Source organism: Populus euphratica, unplaced genomic scaffold, assembly GCF_000495115.2.
Source record: "Populus euphratica unplaced genomic scaffold, PopEup_1.0 scaffold75.1, whole genome shotgun sequence".
Classification (NCBI taxonomy): Eukaryota; Viridiplantae; Streptophyta; class Magnoliopsida; order Malpighiales; family Salicaceae; genus Populus; species Populus euphratica.
In genome coordinates, this window is record NW_011499866.1 from 310,251 (window position 1) to 334,319 (window position 24,069).

The window sequence follows — 24,069 nt, forward strand, 5'->3', positions numbered from 1 at the left end:
TATCACAGTAAAATGTCACTAGGTCTGATGCTGATTTGATAATTTTCAAATGATACAGAAATTTTTTTAACCAAAAAACATCTTGTGTTACTACGGAACAAGCTACATACTTAACCTCTATGGTAAATAAGGCTATGCATAATTGTTTCTTGCTCCTCTATAGTATTGCATTATCATTAAGCAAGAAAGTACATCCTGAAGTTGATTTAGATTAGTCATCATCTCCTTCCCAATCAGCATCAGAAAGACCAATCAATCATAAATTTTTCTTTTCTTGGTGACATAGCATGTAATTTAAAATTCCTTTCATATATTGTAGAATCTTTTTTACTGTCATCCAATATTTCTGACTAGGATTTGATTGATATCGTCTAACCAATCCAACAATATAACATATATCCAGACATGTGCACATAATTGCATACATCAAACTACTGATAATATTAGCATAAGGTACTATGGACATTTTCTCCTTTTCTTTTAGAGTCTTGGGACACATATCACAACTTAGGCTCAAACTTTTATCAATAGGGATGTCTATTGGTTTGTTATCTTGGTGATAACGCTCTAACATCATTTTGATGTAAGTCTCTTGGGTTAAACCAAACAACCTTTTAACATGATCTCTTATGATTTTCACACAAAGAATATAGCTGACCTCACCTATATCTTTCATTTCAAAGTTTGATGATAACCACTTTTTAGTAGTATCAATCATCTTTTTCATATTTTCAGCTATTAAAATGTTGTCAACATATAAGGACAATATTATAAAACCATTGTTAGAACATTTTAAATACACACAATGATCTTCTTCCATCATTGTAAAACCATCCTTAAGGATAGCTTAATGAAAGTTAACGTTCCATTGTCAAGAGTCTTACTTAAGACCATATATGGATCTTTTAAGCTTGTAAACTTTACGTTCGTGTCCTTTAGTCTCGAATCCTAAAGGCTGATCCATATAGATCTCCTTATTTAGTTCTTTATTGAGAAATACAGTTCTAACATTCTTTTGGTATAACTCTAAGTTCATATGTGCGACTATAGCTAAAATAAAGCGAACTGAAGTAATCCTCACAACTGGTGAGATTGTATCTTCATAATCAATTCTATCTTCTTGAGTGTAGCCTTTCACTACTAGCCAAACCCATTCATTTAAGAAGGAAATTGATAAGTTAATCGAGCACAACCTTTCAATTAAACAAGGGGAAAGCCCCGTGAACAACCACCAAGAAGAATAGAACCATTGGTCCAAGGATTTTCACTATTAGGCTTTTAGCTTATGAGATCTAAGGTTGGGGAATTCCTCGATTGAGTCTTATAATGTTCTATTGATCCATCCATCTTATGTTTAATTTTAAGAATTCATTTATTTCCAATGGATTTTCATATTGATGGTAAATCAACCACGTCCCAGACCTGATTAATTTTCATGAACTCCATTTCTTCTTCCATAGCTTTAATCCATTCTCGTGCTTTAGGACCAGATAGAGTATGACTGAATGTTCTAGGCTCTTCATTATCTTATGGAGCAATCATGAATGTTTCCCCCTCAATCTCAAATCAACGAAGAGGAATTGGTTCACGAATGCTTCTTCAAGGTTGAGATTGCTTATGATCTAGGTACATGAGAGTAGGAATAATAAAATATCACTCTCACTATTTCTAGAAGGATTAAAAGTTTCATTTAGGTCCTCTACTAAATGGTTTATTATGCTATAATCTAGATTTTTCATTTTATATAACTAAAAATCTTTTTCAACCTCACTTGTCTTTGGAAAAACCTTTTTTAAGAATACAACTTCACGTGATTCAATCTATGTCACTCTTTCATTAGCCTTTTCACTAGTAAATACAAATCATTTGGAATGTTCTAAATATTATATAAAGATACACTTATTTCCCCTAGGACGAAGTTTCCCATATTCATGAAAAGTATTGTGAATATAAGCTGCACATTTCCATGGATGGAAATAACTTAGATTAGGTTTGACGTCTTTCCATAGTTTATATGAGGTGGATGAGACAGATTTAAAGGGCACACGATTAAGTATGTAAGCGGAAATTAACAATGTATCTCTTTAAAACAAAATTGGCAAGTTAGCTTATGCCATCATCAACTTAACCATGTCAAATAGGGTTCTATTCCTCTTTTTTGCTACAACATTTTATTATGGAGTATAAGGAATAGTTAGCTATCTAACTATAACCTTTTCATCACAAATTTTTTTAAATTGTTCAGACAAATATTCATGTCTTTGATTAATTCTTGAAACATTGATCTTGATACTTAGTTTATTCTCTACCAAATTGTTGTATCGAGTGAAGTAATCCAATACTTTAGACTTATGTAAGATCAAATAAACATGACTAAACTATGTAAAATCATCTATAAATATGATGAAATAATTTTCTCTATGTCTTACTCTCACATTCATTAGATCATAAATATCTAAATGAATAAGCTACAATAGACTATTAGCTCTTTTAGCTTTGCCAAATGATAATCTAGTTGCTTTTCTAACAAGACAATGCTCATAAATGAGCAATTTCTCTTTGGTTAGTAATCCTAAAAGACCAGCTCTTGTTAATCTATAAAATCGATCTTGCCCAATGTGTCCTAATCTAGCATGCCAAGTTATGATATTACTATCATTAATAATGCTGGACTTTTGAATAATATAAATTAAAGCATAATAATTAATAGATATATTAACGGTGTCTAACACCATAAAACCATTTAATACAAAACTAGAACTATAAAAAATATTATTCAGATGTATTTTTACACAACAACCAACAAACACAATAGCAAAGCCTAATTGGAGTAAAGCAAGAACATATACAAGATTTCATTAAACTTCTAGAGCATAAATTATATCATAAAGATAAAGTGTGTGACCGCCACGCAAATCTAGTTTGCAGGTACCTATCCCAAGCTTAGCAGCGGAAGCATTATTCCTCATGTATATGTATCTACTTCCCTTTGGAATTCGATAAAATTCCATAAAGACCATTTATATCCCTTACTATATGGTCAGTTGCTCTTAAGTCTACAATCCAAAAGGGAACAGATTCAGCAGGCATTAAACAATTGATAATGTATAAGTTAGAGGGATTGTCATGGTTAAACATTACCTTTGGCTCAGTGCAATCATAAGCAAAGTGATCAGGTTTACCACAATTGAAACAATTCATATTCTTACCTTTCTTACCATCGCGTTTTCCATGCTTGCACTTATATTCACTACTACTTGCTTCTATTCCTCTCTTGCCATATTTAGGACCTTTAGCCTCACCCTTTTTATATATGGAGCCATATGTTCCACACATCTTTTTCTTAGATATAAAAGCCTCATTTATAGGCTTTTCAACGTGAAGTCAATCTTCTTCAAGTTCAACATGATGAGCAACATCGTCAAATGTCTTAATGTTGTCATTGTAGGTAAGGTTAGCGCACACCTGTTTCTAATTACTTGGCAAAGAGCAAATAATTGCTTGGACTTGTTGTTTATCAGTCATCTAATGCCTAATAACTGCTTGGACTTGTTGTTTATCAATCATCTCGTGCCTAACACCCTTTAATTCACTAATCATGTTAGACATAACTACAAGATATTATTTTATATTTTAATATATATATTAACAATGTTAATATATATTACATGTCGGTAGTTAATATATGTACACATCTTTTAAAAGATATGTTCATTTGGATTTTTTTAATAATAACTGTCAAATGACAGTTAATTTATTGCCAAATAGCAATCCCAATTGACAACCGAATGCCAATGAGAATATTAACTGCCGAATTGCAATTACACATCTTTGAAAAGATGTGTTTTTTTAAATGTTTTTTTTTTAAATAATAGTTAATTAATTGTCAAAGTCCAATTGATTACTGTCAATTAAAAATGAAAATAATAGTTTTTAATCTCGATTTTTATCATCAATTCATAAATGAATTGATAATAGAATTATATAACTACCATGTAGAAATTTTTTCTAATTAATTATATAAAAAAGATAAATTCATAACTAAATTACTTCATAAAATTTTATAAATTCAAAAATCTCAATGGAAATATTCTTTTAACACAAAATTTATATTTATCGTTCATGTAATGATAGATATATTTCATCAAACTAATATTAAAAAATATGACTCTGATACCAATGTAGATCAGAATTGAAAACTTCCTATGACTCTGATACCAATGTAGATCGTAAATGAAAATTTACTTGTGAGAATTTGTTTTCTTATTCTTTGATCAATTACTTCAGTGTCACTTTAATTACTAGAATCAAAGTGATGTTTTATAATGCGATTGTTTTTATAAATCTTGTCAAGTTAATGTAAATAATCAAAATGAAAAAAGAAAGAAAGAAAAATTATGTTTTTTTAATAATAATTTTTTTTAATTTCATATAGGTTATATCCCTTTATATATAATTAAAAAAATAATTATTTCATTTAGTAACTTCTCTTATAACTTGAATTAAACCCATCCAAATAATACATAATAACATAACCACCCAAGTATATTAATTCTTATATTTATAAAGAGATTACAACTCTAGACTGTCATGATATGACAACAAATCTAAATATCAAATTGAATAACTAAGTCTAACTTGCACAGTGAGTTCCCTTTAAATACTTGCACCTCTGAACACCCTGCTCTTTACGTTCTCTTGCTTGAGCTCTAAAAGAAGCAGCCATGAAAGTTGCAGTAAAATCCTCTCTTACATCAATTCACGCCCCAATTTCAGTACGCGAAGCCCATTTCACCAAACCGAAGTTGTTGAGTTTTCAGTTTCATCCAAGACCCAATTCATTTATCTCAAGAATGCTCAAGAAAACACCATCAAAATCCAAGCTTTTCTCAACCATGTCATCAACAGTACCATCCTCTGTTTTAACAGAGTCCATGGAACAACCTGAGGCAGAACTTGAAGCTGTCTCTCAAGAAGAGAAGTTTGACTGGTATGCACAGTGGTATCCAGTAATGCCAGTCTGTGACTTGGACAAGAGGGTGCCACATGCAAAGACGGTGATGGGACTTGATTTGGTGGTGTGGTGGGATAGGAATGAGAGTGAATGGAGGGTCTTTGATGATTCTTGTCCTCACAGGTTGGCACCATTGTCTGAAGGAAGGATTGACCAATGGGGACGGTTGCAGTGTGTTTACCATGGTTGGTGCTTCAATGGCTCTGGTAACTGCAAGTTCATCCCTCAAGCACCACCAGATGGTCCTCCGGTAACTAGTCCATAGTGTTAGAATATATTGAACGTAGGCTTAAATGGGAGTTTGATTAACATTTCCATCAAATCATATCGCAGGTCCACACATCCAAGAAAGCATGTGTTGCAGTTTATCCAAGCACAGTGCATCATGACATTGTATGGTTTTGGCCTAACACCGATCCGCAATACAGAGACATCATTACCAAGAAACAGCCTCCTTTCATCCCAGAATTGGATGATCCATCATTTACCAAGACTATAGGAAATAGAGATTTTCCTTATGGGTAAGCAAAGTTGTCATTTGCCCTCATATCTACATTTTATTTCTATTAATCTTGGCTGCATTTACAGAATTATTTGTTGCCTGAATTAATGTTTACATTTTCAGATATGATGTCTTGATTGAAAATCTGTTGGATCCTGCACATCTTCCCTATGCTCATTATGGACTACTAAATGCACTAAAACCACAAGGTATTCTAATGCATTATGTTCCATTCTTTGATTTTTTTTTTGTCATGATGAAGTTTATATAATTATGAGCCAGAATTTATCTGCAGTGAAGTCTGATAGAGAAGGAGGCGGTCCAATTGATTTGAGTGTCAAGAAAATAGATAGTAAAGGTTTCCTTGAAAATCAAGATCACTTCGGTGATACGAAATTTATTGCACCCTATATCTCTTATGCTTCTAGCAGTCCTGGTGACGCACCAGAAAAGGTAAGCATTTATTACTGATTTTACTTCTCTCAGCATCTTCTTTGACATGCAAATTTCTTGGATAAGCAGGGCTCGATGCAAAAGAGAATGGCCTATGTTTTTATTTGCATACCAGTTAGTCCAGGAAGAAGCAGATTGATATGGATCTTTCCGAGAAACTTTGGACTTTGGATAGATAAAGTTGTCCCACGATGGATTTTTCATCTGAAATTTAACCTGGTTTTTGATTCAGATCTGTATCTTCTTCACATGCAGGTGGTTTTTCTGTTTATGATAACATAATTATCTTTTGCCATATATCCTGGCTTGAATCGTACCCTGCACTTAATTTGGTAGTATATATTAACTGGGTCAAAAATTCCGTTCGCAGGAGCGCAAGTTCATGGATGTTGGCCCGGCAAACTGGCAAAAGGCTTGTTTTGTGCCAACAAAGTCTGATGCCCTTCTGGTTAGTTACAGAAGATGGTTTAACAAGTATTCTGGAGGTCAAGTTGATTGGAAGGGAAAGTACTGTGGGGCTCTTCCTCCAACTTCACCAAGAGAACAGCTGTTCGACAGGTAATGACTGTTACTTGCAACCACAGAAAAGGATCCTCGAGCAACTTTCTTGATTGTCTACTAAATTTGGAACTGGTTTTTCAGGTACTGGTCCCATGTGGTAAACTGTCGCAGTTGCAATGCTGCATACAAGGGTCTGAATGCACTAGAGGTGATTCTGCAGGTTGCTTCACTTGCTTTCATCGGGGTTGCTGCGGCAACCAGGCAGAATGCCAATACAATGGTAGTAATGGCAGTAGTATGCTTTGTTAGTTCAAGATGGTTGGCTAGCTTCATCTTCAAGAACTTCCACTACCATGACTATAATCATGCTTTTCTCTGAATTCTGTTGAAAATATGGCCTGGTTGCATGATTTTCCATGTCTGGGCAGAACTATGGCTCTCACATGTGCTGCTGTAGAATAAACTTGACAGCTGAATAAACTTTAGCTCAGTGTAGAGTTTTCTTGAGATTGGGGTTTGGGTTTGGGCATCAAGTCCTTGTAAGGTATTTTCTACAGACACTGAATGTTACATTTCTCGTCTTCCTTTATTGTGTTCGAGGCTTGCACAAAATACAGCCGGAATCAAAATTTAGGTTGTAGAAGCCACGGGCATTCTTGTTAAACGTGGCCCGGTTTGACATGGTAGACCAATGATCTGGAAACTGATTCGAGTCGGGTTGAAGATGAATCAGAAAATACAATCAAAATTTTAATGTTTCTACTGAACAAACTCTAAAATAGACCAGCTAACACTTGGAAGGGCATAGAAATAACTTAACAAAACCCCAAATGACACAGCAAAAAGAAAAAAAGAAAACAAATGGAGAGCAAACAAGGCAAGCCAAGTCCAATGAACCCCTAGGCATGCATCGAAAATTGCAGGGCAAAATAATGAAATGGCCGGAACACCCAAAAACCAAGCCTAAACATGGAAGTTACAGCCAGCCCACGATATACATGTAAGAGGAGCACAGTGAGTCCACAACGTTATTGAGTTGGATGCATGATGGACACCCTCATTCAACTTTAGATGTTTTTTTTTTTTTTTTGAGATTTTAGGGTTTGGTTTCTTTCATTAAGTGTTAGATTTAATAATTACAGAAAGTTTAATCTATTTTCTCTAAGATGAATAAAATTAGATTTATTTAATTAAAGATTATTAATAATTAAATCTAAATTATAGAACAAATTACAAACGGTATAGAAAGCAATATATGAAAATTAAACTAGCATGCCAACAAAAAATATTAAAGGCTTCAAATTAAACCATATTTCCTTGTTGAATTGTAGATTATACGTTTCAGCAGAAAACAATGATGGTTGCAAGAGCTGTACCCTTTTTCCTTAAGACAGATCTTGTCCGCTGATTGGTGCAAGCAAATTGCCTCTTGGAATTCAATAAGCATACACCCTGGAGGAAAAAACCACAATATATATATATATATATATATATAAATTAAGATTCTATAATTAAGAGTTTCTCCTTTTCTAATATGTAACAAAGGCTACAGCTAAGAATTATTTGAGATTAATTTTCTATTTATATATAAAATCATTATGTTTAGATTTTATAGCAAGCTTGAAATGAATTTGTTAACCTGTAAAAATCAATTTAATCAAATCATCTCACAAATTTTTATTTCTAACAACATATTTAAAATTAATCACTTAATATTAAATTCTTAATAATTATAAATTAATTTTAACAATATAAATTTTAAATCTTTATAAACCCTAATCTTTTTTTGAATCCTTCCATAAAAAAATCATAATAAAAAATAACATAAAAGAAAATTACTTACTTGATATTTTTACATTTTTTAAACTCAAAACTTCAAGATTATAAACTGAAACTCTTGATTTGATAAAGAAAGGATCATGATGACTTTAAAATTTAGAAAAAAAAAAGTATTTTTCTTGTAACTTTTTCTTATATATCTAAATTAATTTAAATTGAATTTGGACCGAATTAAACTTAAATTTAGGCTATAATTTTAAGCCTTACGTAACAAAGGCTACATACACATATATAGCCATTAGAAGAGAAGAATTTTTTTTTATTTTTTCAATGTTGAATTTTGGTATATTACCAATTTTGTTCAGAATTATATGAGATTAATTTTCTATTTATATGCAACTTATTTTATATATTTTAATATCTCATGTCATAGTATTCATTGTGGAAAACATTTTCCAACAAAATTCTAATAAAAAATGAATGTATTTCGCTTTTAATTAACTCTCATAAATGTCTAAAAATCATGTCTAGAAGCCAACTTTTCCACCATCTTGATCACAGGTCCTGTTCTGATAATTGGATGGCAAGGATCCATGGGAACCCTATGAACTTGGAAGAGGCTTTATAAATTTCAACTTTGTAGAGGATTTCATCGCCCCCCCTTAACGTTGGCCGCTGTCCTCGGGTCTCTCTCTCGCAAAACACGCAGGCATAAAAGGACGCGTGTCGGTGCACTGTGCATGTCTAGCCCTGTGCTGCATTTCCTGCACATTTTGGATTACAATGTGCAAGCATTCACCGTCAATTATGCTCACCTGGGCTTAAGGCATGTCAGTACCTGTTGCATCTGGAACGAAGATCCTACTGTCCTGTGTTATGCTTGGTGCAAAACCAGTGCCTAATCACAAATTAAGCATGCTCTAGCCTTTCTAAAGAAGCATGATATATCACATTAACTATGGATGGATCTTTAAGCTGGTTTTTGTGCGAATATCTGACAGCCTTCGTTTGTCGATTCGCATTAAGTATGAAGCACCTCATCTTGTAACACCTCCTCGTTGAGTCATTTGTAGCAATTATTTGAACACCCACAGCTAGTGTTTTTGCTGTCATCTGATAAATTGGCTCCTTCATCCGAGTTAATTCGTCCTAAGAATCGGCATTTTATTTATCTATTAATTTTAAAAAAAAAATCCTGCAACCTATAGTATTCCTTCGGATGAGGTAGTTGATACATTGGCTGATTCCGTTCTCATTTTTTAGTAGCGTTCTCCTATTAGATATTGGCTTGCACTCTGCATCTGATATCCAAATGAAGTTCCTGATGAAGCATTCTTGCTTGTTCACAATGGTGGCTGTGGTGCTTGAATCTTGTGTTCGATAGTTCACTGACAGCAGATTCTTTCATATGCTTCTATAATGACTAGTCCAGGAATTCCTGAGCCTAACAACCCCAATCTTCCTAACTATGGATTGCAAGCAAATATACAAATTGGGGGTTCGCATTTAGTAGATGTGAAATCAGGATCATGATATAAGAACCAAGATGGTGTTCTGCAGATTACTTTCGCATCAACCTGAGCTGGACATCCTGTTTCTGGTAGTTGTGAAAGTTCCCTCAACACATCATGGCGAGGCTCATCATTTTGTGTCTTAGCTTTGATTGCCTCTAACAGGAATCTCTGTTGTCTTCATGTCCCTAATCGATCAAAGTGGCAAGATTAACATATGCGGCATGTTCAAGGTATCCGAGGAGTTAAGAGAGCAGTGATCAGAGTCACATGCCACAATTGCCTAGCAGAGACAAATTAGACAACATCTAACCATCATCACATCTTTGTTTTCCATCAGTTTTGGTGATTATTTTATGAAACTTACGATCAACAATAGGGGGGGAGTGGATTATTGTCTAAAGTAATCTATTATTTTTCCACCTCGTACGACAACACGTTAAAAAGGGTTTGATTTTGACAGCTGAAGTTACTTTGAACTATTTTATGAACAAGCAATTATCAAATATAGTTTCGTGGCAGACTATTGAAATTTCCATTTAAAATTGTTCATTGCAATTAACAACGGGAAGCCATTAAACAAAAATGAGACACACATGATGGGTATAACTATTGTAAATCTTCCCTTCGAAGCACTACCGAAACCCTTTTCCAAATCATGTACCTGGTAGTAAAAGTGAGAAAAACCAGGAAATTTTAATAAAACATATCCAAGAAGAATCAGGGGACTAAAGTACAAGTTTTCAAACCCCAAGAACTAAATTATAATTATTTTGAAACCAATGAAAAAGAGAGAGGATATAACTTACTCTTTCATGTTTAAAAAGAAAGAGGCATGGTGCTGTGCATCAATTGTTATAGTCGTGCGCCTTATTTGAAGTGTAGCAAATTCAATTTAAATCTAATCAAGCAGTCTGAAGACTGCCTCATTTCATTTTTTATCTAAATTTTGAATTAAATTATATAAAAATTAATTTAAAATAAATTATTTAATTTAATAAATTTAAAAATAACTTATATGATAAATAAAAACATAATATAATTCTTAAAAAAAAATTAAGATGATAATTTAAAAAAATATCAAATTAGATTGACCTCAATCACCTTGTGACCTGGGTTATAAACTTTAATGAATTTAATAATTTTATTGTTTCTGTAAATTTTTTTTATTTTTATGATAAAATTAGATACTTGTAAAGTCGAGCATTAATTTTTAAAAAGATATCAAGCATCAATTCTAAAAAAGATACTTATTTGAAATCATAATAACCTTGTAGAAAGTAACCATGAATTTTATTTTCCAACCAATCCACAAAAAATAAAAAAAAAATAATTATAAAAATTAAAGGATCATAAACTAAAAAACAAGCATATGAAGTTTTAGAGGTAAACTAGCTAAACCTGTAAATCAAGTAACTCTGGTTAATATGTCAAACTCACAAATTGGATAATGGACTCTATCAGGATTAATAACTTGTTTTTTTTTTCTAAACTATTTTTTATTTAACTATATGATAATAAAAATGTATAATTATAAAATCGAGTGTCAAATCAATACTAAGATTTTTTTTCAAGATTATGATAACCTCATAAAAAATAAAACAAAATAAATTATAAAACTTAATTCTCAATCAGTCCAATATTAAAGGATAAAAAAAAACATATTAAAAAAATAAACTCGTTAAACCCATCAACAGGCTCATGAACTTTTTAAAATTTAATAACATGTTTTTTTTTTAAAAAAAATTAACTATATAATAAAAAAATATACAATCACATAATCAAGTTCAATTAATAAAAAAAAAACCACTACTAAACTTATCAAACTCATAAACCAGATCACTAGCTCCACAAAGTTTATTATCTTAATTTTTTTAAAATTATTTTTTATTTAACTAAAGTTTTTTAAAAAATAAACCATATTACAATGTTAAAATATTTTTCTAGTACCTATAAATACATCATATAATAACTAAATTAAAAAAAAATCAATCATCAAAGGGAAAAAAAATAAAAAATAATATATATAAACACACATTATTATTATTATTATTATTATTATAATCTACGATGCTACTGAGCGTGGGGCAAAATATTTTGTCCACAACTTTTAGCTTTATACATAATAGCATGTCGGTAGCCCTGATTCTTTATGGATTTTGTTTTCTTTCTTTCTTTCTTGATTATTTTCTATTAGCATAAGTAATTAACGGTTGTGATCACCTAATCTTTAATTGTTTCTATTTAGATAATAGTGGTTCCATAAAATATTAATTTGTTCTCAGCATAAAAAGAGGGTTCAACAAATATAAAATCCTAGCTTGAGCAGGCCGAAGCCTTCGAAAAATTCAAAGGAAATAGGAAAAAAAATATTTATTATTTTAATATATTTTCAAATAAAAAATATTATAAAAAAATTTGATATCACAGTATCAAATATTTCTATAATTATAAATAAAAAATAAAATAAAAATTATATTAATTCAAGAGTACCATCCATACTCTCTTTTTTTTTTTAAAAAAAAAAAAAAACATCCCCAGAGTCATGCCGCCGCCTCCTTCCATTTGCGAGCAGTTCTTCTAGGATTTTTATTTATTTTTATTATTATTATTTATAGCAAAGCTAGCTTTCATTTGTCACATATGAGTGAAAAATATTGATAATTGATCAAGTAAAAGAGAGCGCAATTTTCATTACACTCTTGACAACTAATTCAGAAAAAGTCAATTTAATTAGGGAAAAAGGGTTCTATATTACATCGATGAAGTAAAAGGTAGCACAAGTTTATTCCTTATTAGAGAAATATGGATGCAGAAAGATTCTTCGATCAAATTATATATCAAGTATTAAAAAATAATTAAAATCATTATTGATTGTTTAAAATTAAAATAATTACTTGCTATAATATTATAGTTTAATTAACCTAATTCCATACTCTTTATCCTTCTAATTAAATTAATAAAATCTTAAAATAATACATTCATGAGTCTATGTAATTAATTTTCAAGTAAAGGATATTTCATTAGAAGAAAACGAATAACAACAAATTATAATTAAAATCTCATTTAATAATTGAATTTCTCATACTAAAATATATTTTTAATTAATACAATATTTGGCTAGACAAGAAATTAAGCATACCCTAGTAAAATTTAATAACAAAACTCCATTGCTGAGCCAGCACAGTAGGGCTACGCAGCAAGAATTTCCTGAAATGGTGGTAGGGCATGCCTATTTTTCCATACGAACCATCCACCAAACACAAACTCAAATTGAATTTCTTTTTAATTTAATATAAATATTTGTATCAGTTTATACATCCTTTAATTAATATTATAGATTTTAAAATTAATAATCATATAAATCTCTAATTATTCTCAAAATTATAAAATTTAAATTGATAATCTTTAAGAATAATTAATTAATAGAATTTATTTTTAATTCTAAAAAAAGGAGAAGAAAAGCCTATATCTAATTCAAAAGGGGGCAAAAAGAAAAAAAGGAGCAGTATATATTACCGGTGTGACCGCGAAGCAAAATGGATATACAAAACAAAATACTGGAAAGAAAGGTAGAATCTTCCCTGACTTAAAAACAACTGCATTATTGTGTTTTGGATGGACCATGAAGCATCCATCATGGCTCCCTTGTCATAGCTCCTATCCTATATGAACAGTCGTTGATTACTAAGTAAATTGTCTTTTTTAGTCCTGTAATTTTCAATATAGTCATAGCTCAGTCCTTCATGTTTTAAGATTTTTAAATTAGTTCCTTGACTCTTGTTGATTCATGTCTTCTTAAAATGTCAATTCGTTCTCTCTAAACACTTGTAGCGTTGGTTTTTATCTAGGGATTTAATTGCTCAATAATAAATTTGAATAATTTAGAAGTTTAAATAATACATGACAGTTTACAAGGTTGTGTTTAGTTAATGTCTAATATTATAAATAGTTATAGATAATACAAAAACGTATTTGGATGAAGAAACATATAAAAAGTTATAAAATAAATATGTTTTTATAACAATTTTAAATTGAATTTAACAAGGAAACATGTCTCTTCTGTTTAAATTTACGGTCTCCCATCTTTCTATCGAAGACAGAGCCAAACGTTACCCAATAGCCAGGAGACTTTTTTCTTTTTTTCTTTTTTTTGTTTCTGTAGCTTTTCAAATATGAAGGACCAGGTTATAGTCCTATTGAAACTCAGGGACTAAGATATAATTAATTTGCTCTTCGATTATTTAAGCACTTCTCTTGCTATATAATACAAAAAAAGTGTAGACTTGTTGAAGGACTTTTGTATCGTGATCAATTCTGTGGAGGTGAATAGAGAACCAATTATGGGAAAGTTCAAAAGTGTTTGTGTCTTTTGTGGAAGCAAGCCAGGGAATAAAAAGATATTCAGTGATGCAGCCCTTGATCTTGGAAGGGAGCTGGTTAGTATAGTACTCCTCACTCTCTTTCTTTCAGCTTTTTTTATTATTATTATTTAATGAATTTGGAGGGTATTTTATGAAAAGGGGAATTCGCAGGTTGAAAGGAAGATGGATTTAGTGTATGGAGGAGGGAGTATTGGACTGATGGGGCTTGTTTCTCAGACTGTTTATGATGGTGAATGTCATGTCTTAGGGTAAGACACCAGTATCTTGAATCATGGTAAATGCTTATATATATATAGAGAGAGAGTCATTATACTCTTAATTCATTTCGTTATTAATATTTTTTTGTTTTTTATTTTTTATTTTTTTTGGATAGTGTTATCCCAAGAGCTCTTGTACCGATTGAGGTTTGTGAACCCTGAACTCCACACTCACTTCAGTCTTCCTTCTCATGCACATGCATGCTTGCGTGAATGATTACGATTTGTTCTCAGATTTCAGGTCACACAGTTGGAGAAGTGTTGATTGTATCCGATATGCATGAAAGGAAGGCTGAGATGGCTCGGCGAGCTGATGCTTTCATTGCTCTTCCTGGTATTTACATGTTCAAATCTCACAAGCTTCAAGCATTTTAGTGTTGATGAAAAGAGGATTGTTAACTACTTACTGTTCTCACTGGGTTTTTTTGGGTTAATCAATGAAGGAGGGTATGGAACCTTTGAGGAGTTGCTTGAGATGATAACATGGTCTCAGCTTGGAATCCATAACAAGCCAGTAAGTAATTAATTTTGCATCTGTTTTTTCTTCATATGATATCTTCTACTTGTTACAATCCACGTACAACTTGTAAGAATAATGTGTAATTTCCTCGAAAGAAGCAGCAATGAGCTAGCTAGCTAGCAGCCTCATCTTTGAAAAGCTTTAATTCCCAAGGTTAAGAAATTACAAGTTTTGTAAACGATCGTAGACGATATTATAAGTGGCCAAGTTGTAAGTCAAGTCGGAAGTACCCTACTAGTTGGCCTCCACTTGTTATTGTTACTAATGAAAAATCCAAGATCCAATCTAATATCTATATAAAAAAGGTATTTGTAATGCAATTTGAGTCATTATAATGCTTTTGACATTGATTAGTTGATTGGATTAAAGGGCTAATTAATGTTGAAAATATGATTAAGATCAGTAAGTTTATATGAGAAATGGAATCATAATATATATACACAATTATGGAAGGTCATGTGAAAGGGGTGGGCGTGTCGAGATTGGTTTGGTGCTGAGAGGAATGGGATGTTTTTTGTTTTTGGTTTAGGAACACGGATTGCATCGCAGCTGTGCCCTCGTTCCCATATGAACATTAGCTAGGATTCAAGCTCTGGTAGGTAGCTGGAGTGCTAAAATTTTCAAATCCCATATTTAATAAACCAAACACTGACCACGAAACGGGATTAAAAGGCCATGTTGATGATGTTGAAAAAGCTAATCACTTTTCTAAAAGCTATTGTTTTCATTAAAAGTTATTCAAAACCATCAAATCAGGGAAGATATTAGCGGTTTGTGACTTTGTGGTTATCAGTCTGGCTATTGGCAGTAAACTTGACAATCGTCCAAATACTGAGGGGGCTAGCTGGCTGGGGGATCATGAATAAGACTTGACACCCATTTTTAGGCACGTGGTTAAAGCTTAATCTTTGCTTTAGAAAGTGTTTGTTTTCAGTGTTTGTAACTGCTCACTGTCAAAGCAATCAGTAGGAGATGCAATGTACGCAACTCAAATGAAGTTGAGCCTTAATTATTTGACAAGAAGTGATAACAGGGCAAAGGCAGGCTTGACTTTCTTAGCATCAAGAATTTTAATTTAATGTTTAAATCAATCATCTTCACCAGCAACTAATTTGTTTCAATGCGTGAAAGATAATATAAAAATACCCTGACTGGTTGACAACAACGTCGGCGTTGAGCTCTAATGATGGTAAAGTATTTGTGACTGTCTCCTAGGCTGCTGTGGGATTTCAAAATTGACATTCTACATTCTCTACAAGTGGCTTGTAGGGTGGTGATCCATGTAAGCGTTTTTTGTTAAATTATAATTTTATTATTTTTTCCTTTGCTCGTAAGTAATGGTGTGGCAAACTACCTCAACTGGGATGTGACAGTATAAGAAAATGGTGTGGCAAATCACCGCCCTAGCTTCTAAGAACCGTACATGAGGTAAAATTGTTGTTTTAGGATATCAGCAGGGGGGGTTTATGAAATAATGTGGAATGAATGTCAACGATTTCTCTGATAAGCATTGTTGAATCTATCTCTCCCTATTTCTCAAATTAATTAGGGGGGAAAATAAATACAGGTGGGTCTATTAAATGTTGATGGATACTATGATAGCTTGCTTGGGTTTTTTGACAAAGGCGTAGAAGAAGGATTTATTGGACCTCTGGCCAGGAACATTGTCATATCAGCAAGGACGGCTACAGAGCTAATCCAGAAAATGGAGGTACAAACATGCACCTCTCATCTCATATGCTACGGATTATATGCCGGTTCTCTTGCTTTAACTCTTTGTTTCATGTGTTCTTCGTAGGATTATACACCTCTCCATGAACAAGTAGCACCAAGTCATAGCTGGAAAGTAGAAGGGTGCAATGGAAATTTGTAGCCGTTTGCTTCTTCAGATCTTCAAAGAGGAAAAATATTTCTCTTCTTCTTGTGATGATAATTTTACAACTGATTACTTGAAGTGCGTGTGCAAGCCTCCCCAACGTAAATTGAAGGATATAATGCACAAAAATGATGAATTAAATAGGAATAAGTGGTGTTTATGCATGCAAAACCCTCTTGTGACGGCTATATTTTTTACTTCAGAATGAGTACATCACTAGGAATTAAAATGCAGACTAGCTTTTGTTAGTTTTTGGTGTAAACCGAGATCTCACAGAAGATGCTTTATGGTTGAAGTGCTCATCCTGGCACTCAGGACCATGCCTGGGTTCTCACAGCAGAGTTGATTGCAAGGCAAAAGCAGAAAACATTCACTTGCTTTAAGCATACAGAAGTGGATGATAACTACTAGTTATACTACTGATAAAATCACACGTACAGGCCATAAACATCTCAATAATCTCACATATAAGCATTATATAATTTCCTGTAATTTTCATGAGCTAAGATCACTACTCATCAAAGTGGAAATAACGCTACCTGCTAGTTCTGGAATGGTACATAGAAGACACTGCATGCAGGAGCAGGTGCAGGAACGCCCTCGTGAAGTTCACAACAAGGTAACGTGTAAGATTCTCACTTCGATTATGTTTTGGATTAGCGTAAAAGATGATCTCTCCTGTTTCAAACCTTCTTTGAGCAACATGCAACCAATTTCGGATGAATTAACGAAAACCTATAGAAACTCCTTCTCAACCTTTTAACAATCATTTATAAGAAATCCAGTATATTTGACTTCAAAAACATCAAATGGAGACGCCACAGGAGATGGGAAATAAAAACAGCATTGGTTCACATCTTCAGAAGATAATAAAGGGGCAGGACAAATTAAATACAGATGCATGCACAGCTTGCTATCAGTGTGATGAAATGAAAAGGTACTTGATTCACTTTGAGAAAAAAGCACAGAGCAGATTAAGACCACAAAAATGAATTTATATTTTACAGATATAGAGCTGTCATGATCAATAGGAAATTCCAATGGCCAACGAAATAAAAGAACAACCAAAGAAAAAAATAAAGGTCTAAAATGAGCTCAATTTGTATCATTCTGTGGCTGAATCAAGAAAACGAGTGACATGAATCATTTTTATGGAAAGGAAAAAAAGTAGCACCCAAACCTCACTAGCATGTATTGATACCATCCTTGCAGTCGCTGGTCAAGTTGTAAAATGTTTCCACCCGAGTTTTTGCTCTGTAAAGAACCTCAGTATCCACAGCAACTCTCATGTATCAGTCAAACTCGACTGGGTGACCATTATTCAAAAGAATTGTCTCATTGTACCAATCACTTGTATTTGCCCACAATTCTTTGTAATCACCAATTAAATGGACCTTGAAGTGAGACCTCAATTTATCAAAATAATTGAAGAATGGCTCATTGGTTGCTATATACAGATTCCTCCAAGGTTGGATCATCCCTTGAAGCTTTGTAACAAGCTCGTAGGGTGATGCATCGGCATCCAAGTGTGCCCAAAGCTCCTTATTTTGAGCTTTCTCCCCACGAACCACATGCACTAAAATCCCAGTCCATTCTCCCACTGATGTCTGTAACTATACTCATCAATCTTTTTTATTTCCAAACTGCATGCCACGGTCTCTGAATGTACTTTGCAGCCAGCCCTTCACACATCCTATACTAATAATAATTTTCTGGCTCCTGACCATCAAACTGCCTCCATATGATTGTGCTCTTAACTTTCCTTGGTTGCATTGGTGTCTTCTTATGGGCCACAACCTTCTTAACTGGAACTTTCTTCTTACGAGAGCGATTCCATTTCTTCCTCATAAATTCACCCTCTTCGGCAATTGACGCCGCCTCCTTAAGATGCTCGAAAAAAATAAACACCTAAAATCTGTCCCCTCCTGATCCTTCCCATCCGGATTATAACTACCTGTCAAGCACATGCCCAAGTCCATGACTAATGTCCTGTTCAAATACATAGCCTCCCCCAACCCCCAAAAGAAACTCACTCATGTACGGATTCATTCCCTTCCAACAATCCCCTGCTCTAGAATAATACAAGTACTTACCATTTCTAAAGTTCGCTTCTGATCCCAATGTTGGGATTGTCTCATTTATCTCATTGTCCTGAGCCACCAATGGTGCAACTTTCGGATTATTTCTAACACTCCTGGTGGGATTAACTCTAATCCTTCTGGCGTTGAAACCAGAACGCCAGCCATCAGGATGCACAATTTTGTAAGAACAATTCTCTTCAATTACAAACTTAAACCTCCTAAAATCCCTATACTTCCTCCACTACTTCTCTTTCTTATTCCCAAAAGTCCATGACACGTCACACCCATCCTGCTAGGATCCGTTAACCGGAGTTTGATAATCCAAAAACACAACTGACTTAACTAGCCACAAATTGAACTTCTCAACCGTAATCAAAACCTTTGGATCCGAACAATTCACTACCTCCAAATCCTCACGACCAGATGACTTGAGGGTCATATCGCTCACTTCCTCCTTTTTCTTGATCACCTCCTCAGTAATTGGCTTCATATCAGCAGTAGGAGGGACAGCAGGGGCAGTCCAGGTTTGCAAATCCTCACCAGTTTTGACAACAGAATCATCAATTTTAAAAGTGGCATTCTCAGTTTGTGTGAAGAGTTTTGTGAAAGCTGGAGCTGATTCCAGCCATGGATTTGGTGGTTGGAATGTGATTGCAGTAACAGTAAATATCAAAACTGAGACCACAAACACTGAGAGGCATGAATTACTTGTCAACTTTATCAGGTTCTGCCCTATATGACCAGCTCCTAGACTGGTTTCTTTCATGGATTTTCTCTAGCCTTTAAAACCCAAATCCAAAATCTACTCGGATCTTGAACTCAATCCAAAAAAACAAAAACAACCCAAGTTTTCTTAGACCAAATCCAATAATGGGTTACCTTCAAAATCCAATCTTTTCTTAACTAATAACAGAATCAAGTACGGGGAAAAACAGGAAAACAAAGCAAAAAGGAGACCGCTAAACAAGGTTTTCCTTGAATTGAACTGAAGAGAGTGAAAGCATCGGAAGAGGATGTACCGATTGATGAGGTGAATTTAAATGGAGAGAGTGAAAGCAGTGAGATCTAATAGGAATTCAGCATAAAGTTATGAACTTCAATGGAGTGGAAGAGAGAATGGAGTGTTTGTGTTGAAATGGTTAGAAGAAAAGAACAAGACTTATGTCAATTGTGCTTTTTTCTCGTCTGAAAGTGAAGTCAGACAAGAGTGACTTGGAGACAGAAGGACAGGCCCTTGTGTCTTACAAGTGAAATATTAGAGGAGCCTTGTCAGAATCATAGATTCGGATACCTTAATGGGAAAAAATCAATTAAGAAAGATCAACGGCTTATTGGATTGGGATGACGATGGATTATTGGAATTTGATTGCAATATGTTTATCAAAACTCATATTTTGAAGATCTGAACCATCCCTATCTAATCAGAACTAGAAACAAATTAAATATTTTTCAAGTTATATCCAAGCCTAAATTAGGGTAAAATATGTAAGATGAGTGGAAATTTTTGAATGTGGATATGATACTCAAAATTTTATTCAAGATTAATATAAAATTATCTTTTTCTAAGAAAAAAAATGATTGAATCACTAGGTTAGTGAGTGTTGTTCTTGTGTTATAATTTGTTTTTGAAATTGTTTTGTATTTTATAAAATACCAAATTATATTCTTTTAGGTACTTTTAAATACTTTTTTTATTTTTAAAAATAAAAAGATATATTATTTTAGTTTGCTAATATTATTTTTATACCGTTATAACATTATCTGGTGATGTTATTAGTCCCATTGTCATGTGATTCTTCAGGAGGGACCCACAAGGTTAACCTCGAAATGGGACTACTAACAACAATAGATAATTACATATTTAGTATATCTACTTTACCAAAAAGGTTATTTCACTTCTTATACTTTTTTGTTTTCCTATTTGAGTTCTTCTACGTTAAAGATGTATTAATCAAGCAATGCTTATTTAAGAAATATGTTGATGCGACAATGGTTTCAAGGCTTTTTACAAGACAGTTACATCACATGATAAAAGGGACAATAACGTGTTTTATTGGAGAAATGAGAATATAAATATACATGAATTTATTCATAAAATAATTTATAAATAAATTTTTATCTTTTCAGAATAAAAAATTCGAGAGGATATATTTTTTATCTTCACTTTCTTTGTTTCTTCAATTCCGAGACAGCAGCCAAAAGTCGCCCTTTACTGTTCATTAATTAATCTTTAGTTAAATGCTTTTGTTGAATTTCAACATGAAAATTGCACTTTGATTAATAATAGTAATAATAAAGTTGAATAAAATAGACCGGAATTGGCCATTACTACACAAATTGGAGGACCAATACGGGCAAGGATGCAAAAGATGGCAGTTTAATTTTTTTCAATTAAGGGCCTAATTAATTAACGATGAAAGGTTTAAGAGTTTAAAATAGCGATTTGGAGGAGCCAAGGAAAGTTGAAGGATTTATGTGGATTTTTCAAAGCTTTAACTGAAAGGATAATCAATTTTGAAAAGGAAATTTAGACAAAAAAATTGAAAGAATTAAGAGTTTAAGGGTTTAATTGAAGTCTGGAGTAGCATAATTAATTGAACCAGGGGTCAGATTGCAAGAACTTTAAGATTTAAAGGTCAATTAAGGGTCTTATTGAAGAATTTCAGAAACAAGGACTTCCAGACTTGGAAAAGCGAATTGTTAAATCAAGGACTGGATTGCAAGCAATTCAAAGTTTAAGAGTCAATAAGGGACCAAGTTGAATGATTTCGATAAGATAGACTGCTTTGCGAAAGGAGCTTAAATATAAGGATTCTAATTGAAGTACGAGGGATGCAATTGAAGGGGTCTTAAGATTGCGGTAGTAATTAGGGGTTTGACCAACCAACATATTTCTCAAGAATAAGGACTGAAAGAGAGTTGAAAACCATTAACACCTTAGGGGTTGCTCAAACGACGTCGTCTTGAATCCTTGTACATCATCTTCTACCAAAATTAAACAGAGAGGGTCTGGTTCGCTGGATGACTTCCAGACCTTTCTACGCTCTTTCCTTCGCACCAATCGAACCAACAACAACATTTCTCTCGAGATCAGATGGTTATGGATGGTTTATCTCATCTGCATTGCTCTCGAGAAATCCATAAAGACACCATCCCATTCGTGTTTCTTCAAAACCAGTTGAACAAACCACCTTCCAGGAACTTTCCAGAGGCCAATGTTGCCTCATTAATCCAGAATCTGCCCAGAACGTTGGACAACATTTCCCTGTACATGATCCAACAGCTCATCTCAATTTCTTTTGCTCCCAAGATATTTTCATCCAAACAACCAAACCCAGCTGGTTTTCAAACCGGTGTGCTACGAACTTGCCAGCTGTCAAAACTACCTGGAACGCTCCTTACCATCATCAAATCACTGAAACTGTCCCCAAGATCAAGAGATGAAATCCCTCCAGCTTACCCTCCTGAGATCCATCTTCTTCATCTATAAATAAAGATCTCAGGGAGGGAGGAAGAAAGGAAAATAAAAAGGAGCTTTATTTTTTTAAAAAAAAAAAAAAAGCACTGGCCAAGCATAAACTCCTTTCACCCTCTTTAATACCTTCACACCTCCGTCCCAAGAGTACCAGCTGGAATCGTCGAGGTCCAAGTCATTCTTTCATTAAACTTCACTATCATTCTCCAATGATCTGAAGGTATAATCCTTTCAAATCCTCCTGGGTATAGTGCACAGTGGCATACTACTCTTTTAAATTTCTGCTTGAATAAGTATGTGATGTTGATTTGATCTTGAGTTTTTGACCCATTATTATGCTTTAGATGGTTGTATATACAGTCTAATAATGATGACCTTGTGTGTTTAGAGGATTTCAAAATGTCAAAGATAAGGGTAGTCCATAGTGGCATGCTGCGGTCATGTTCTTGGGAAACTGTTCATAATGTCTGCATGTTTCTGATGGGAATGACTCAAAATGGAAGGATAGAATAAGGCTAATGAAGCGTTCAGATGTTTATCTTGCATTTTCTGAAGTATGAATGTTTTGGAAGACCTTCATTTTGAATAATGATCTGAAATTTTGTATCCAATGTGTACATGTCCTTGTTGAATTGGTTTAAAAGTTTTAATCAAATTTCATCAAGAATGTTTGATTTAATCTTTAAAACATTAAAGTTTCTTTTACATTTTGTTTATGGGTCAAGCTGAGTCACATAAAATCCATCAATATTGATACCTACATTATACGTATTTAGTTCTCATTAAGGATAAGAATAAGAATAAGAACATGGAAATCTAATAACGTTTCGATTTTTGGTCAAAATTTAGAGTAAAGTGACCATTAAAGGAAATGTAGAGAATTTTTTGTCAAATTTCTGTCATATAAAATTTCTTTCTCGAAACCCTTCTTCTTACTGCCTATATTCCGAGACAACAAAGTAGTCGAGATTATTGAGCCTTCAACGTTGAAATCTTCAGGCTCTTGAAAGACAATTACATTAGAAAGAACTGCTAGTTTTAAGGGGGGAGAATTGGAAAGAATGATGCCTATCACTGGCTCTCCTTGGGAGAAAGAGATGGTTGCCTCTACTAAGACAGATAGAATTGACAGCAAAGAGATGGATAATGAGTCCCTGAACGCAGATGATCATAGCGTAGAGACGATACCGAAATTGGGAATTTTTGATCCCATCATCCCCAAACACCAAGCTGCGGTGAGATTGCTGAGAGTTTACAGAAGCTACTGAACGAGGAGAATACTTGCAGATTGGGAAGTTCTTGTTGAGCAGAGATGGTATTTATCTATTGATCAGTACACATTAATCCTGGTCTTCTTTCTTCAAATAAAAACATAAGAATACATGCATAGCCTTGTTCTAACAGAAAAGTCTTTGTTACTTGTTTAATCACAGGTGGAAACTTTTAGACTTCGTTGAACTCCATTGGATTTCTATTTCGTTCTTTGATATGAAGAAACATGAAGCTGCCATTTCTAAATGGTCAAGAGCCAAAAGGAGAGCTGGAAGAGTTGGAAAAGGCTTGTCAGTTGATGAAAATGCCTAAAAACTTATTGATAAGCACTGGCTTGAAGCGGCACAGTAGACTCTCAAATTTATAGGATTTCTGCAGTTATGACTTGGTGCTCTTCATTCAGTCTGAGAGCCTGGTTGTTAGTGCGATGCACCGCACTAAAA

General features: G+C 33.4%; 2 protein-coding genes, 1 long non-coding RNA gene and 1 pseudogene across 4 annotated transcripts; 3 read left to right on the plus strand and 1 right to left on the minus strand.

Moving 5' to 3' along the window:
- The first annotated feature begins 4,644 nt into the window (after nucleotides 1–4,644).
- Nucleotides 4,645–7,072, plus strand: LOC105126097 (protochlorophyllide-dependent translocon component 52, chloroplastic-like). The gene is given in 6 exon segments (XM_011026847.1): nucleotides 4,645–5,264; nucleotides 5,348–5,535; nucleotides 5,640–5,725; nucleotides 5,812–6,224; nucleotides 6,340–6,527; nucleotides 6,612–7,072. Coding segments are annotated over 6 exon segments (1,653 nt in total). The 5' UTR covers nucleotides 4,645–4,724; the 3' UTR covers nucleotides 6,850–7,072.
- Nucleotides 7,073–14,049: 6,977 nt separating this feature from the next.
- Nucleotides 14,050–17,055, plus strand: LOC105126100 (cytokinin riboside 5'-monophosphate phosphoribohydrolase LOG8-like). 2 transcript variants are annotated; one of them, XM_011026849.1, is made up of 7 exons: nucleotides 14,050–14,199; nucleotides 14,284–14,393; nucleotides 14,519–14,549; nucleotides 14,637–14,736; nucleotides 14,846–14,916; nucleotides 16,490–16,633; nucleotides 16,721–17,055. In XM_011026849.1, the coding sequence occupies exons 1-7, from the start codon at nucleotides 14,104–14,106 to the stop codon at nucleotides 16,793–16,795; spliced, it is 627 nt and encodes a 208-aa protein (XP_011025151.1). In that variant the 5' UTR covers nucleotides 14,050–14,103; the 3' UTR covers nucleotides 16,796–17,055. The 2 variants fall into 2 exon arrangements, with proteins under 2 accessions (XP_011025151.1, XP_011025152.1); XM_011026850.1 differs by having other exon boundaries at nucleotides 14,296–14,393.
- An 820-nt stretch (nucleotides 17,056–17,875) lies between these two features.
- On the minus strand, nucleotides 17,876–20,234 carry LOC105126099 (uncharacterized; annotated as a pseudogene).
- A 1,663-nt stretch (nucleotides 20,235–21,897) lies between these two features.
- On the plus strand, nucleotides 21,898–24,069 carry LOC105126101 (uncharacterized). Its single transcript, XR_842353.1, has 3 exons — nucleotides 21,898–22,574; nucleotides 23,354–23,669; nucleotides 23,788–24,069. It is a non-coding gene; the product is annotated as an uncharacterized LOC105126101 (long non-coding RNA).

What these genes read in the sequence shown, in the direction of transcription:
- LOC105126100 (XM_011026849.1), top strand. Translation starts at nt 14,104, where the DNA reads ATGGGAAAGTTCAAAAGTGTTTGTGTCTTTTGTGGAAGCAAGCCAGGG. An exon ending in TTGATCTTGGAAGGGAGCTG is followed by an intron (nt 14,200 to 14,283) that starts GTTAGTATAGTA and finishes TTTTATGAAAAG; the next exon opens with GGGAATTCGCAGGTTGAAAG. An exon ending in GAGCTCTTGTACCGATTGAG is followed by an intron (nt 14,550 to 14,636) that starts GTTTGTGAACCC and finishes ATTTGTTCTCAG; the next exon opens with ATTTCAGGTCACACAGTTGG.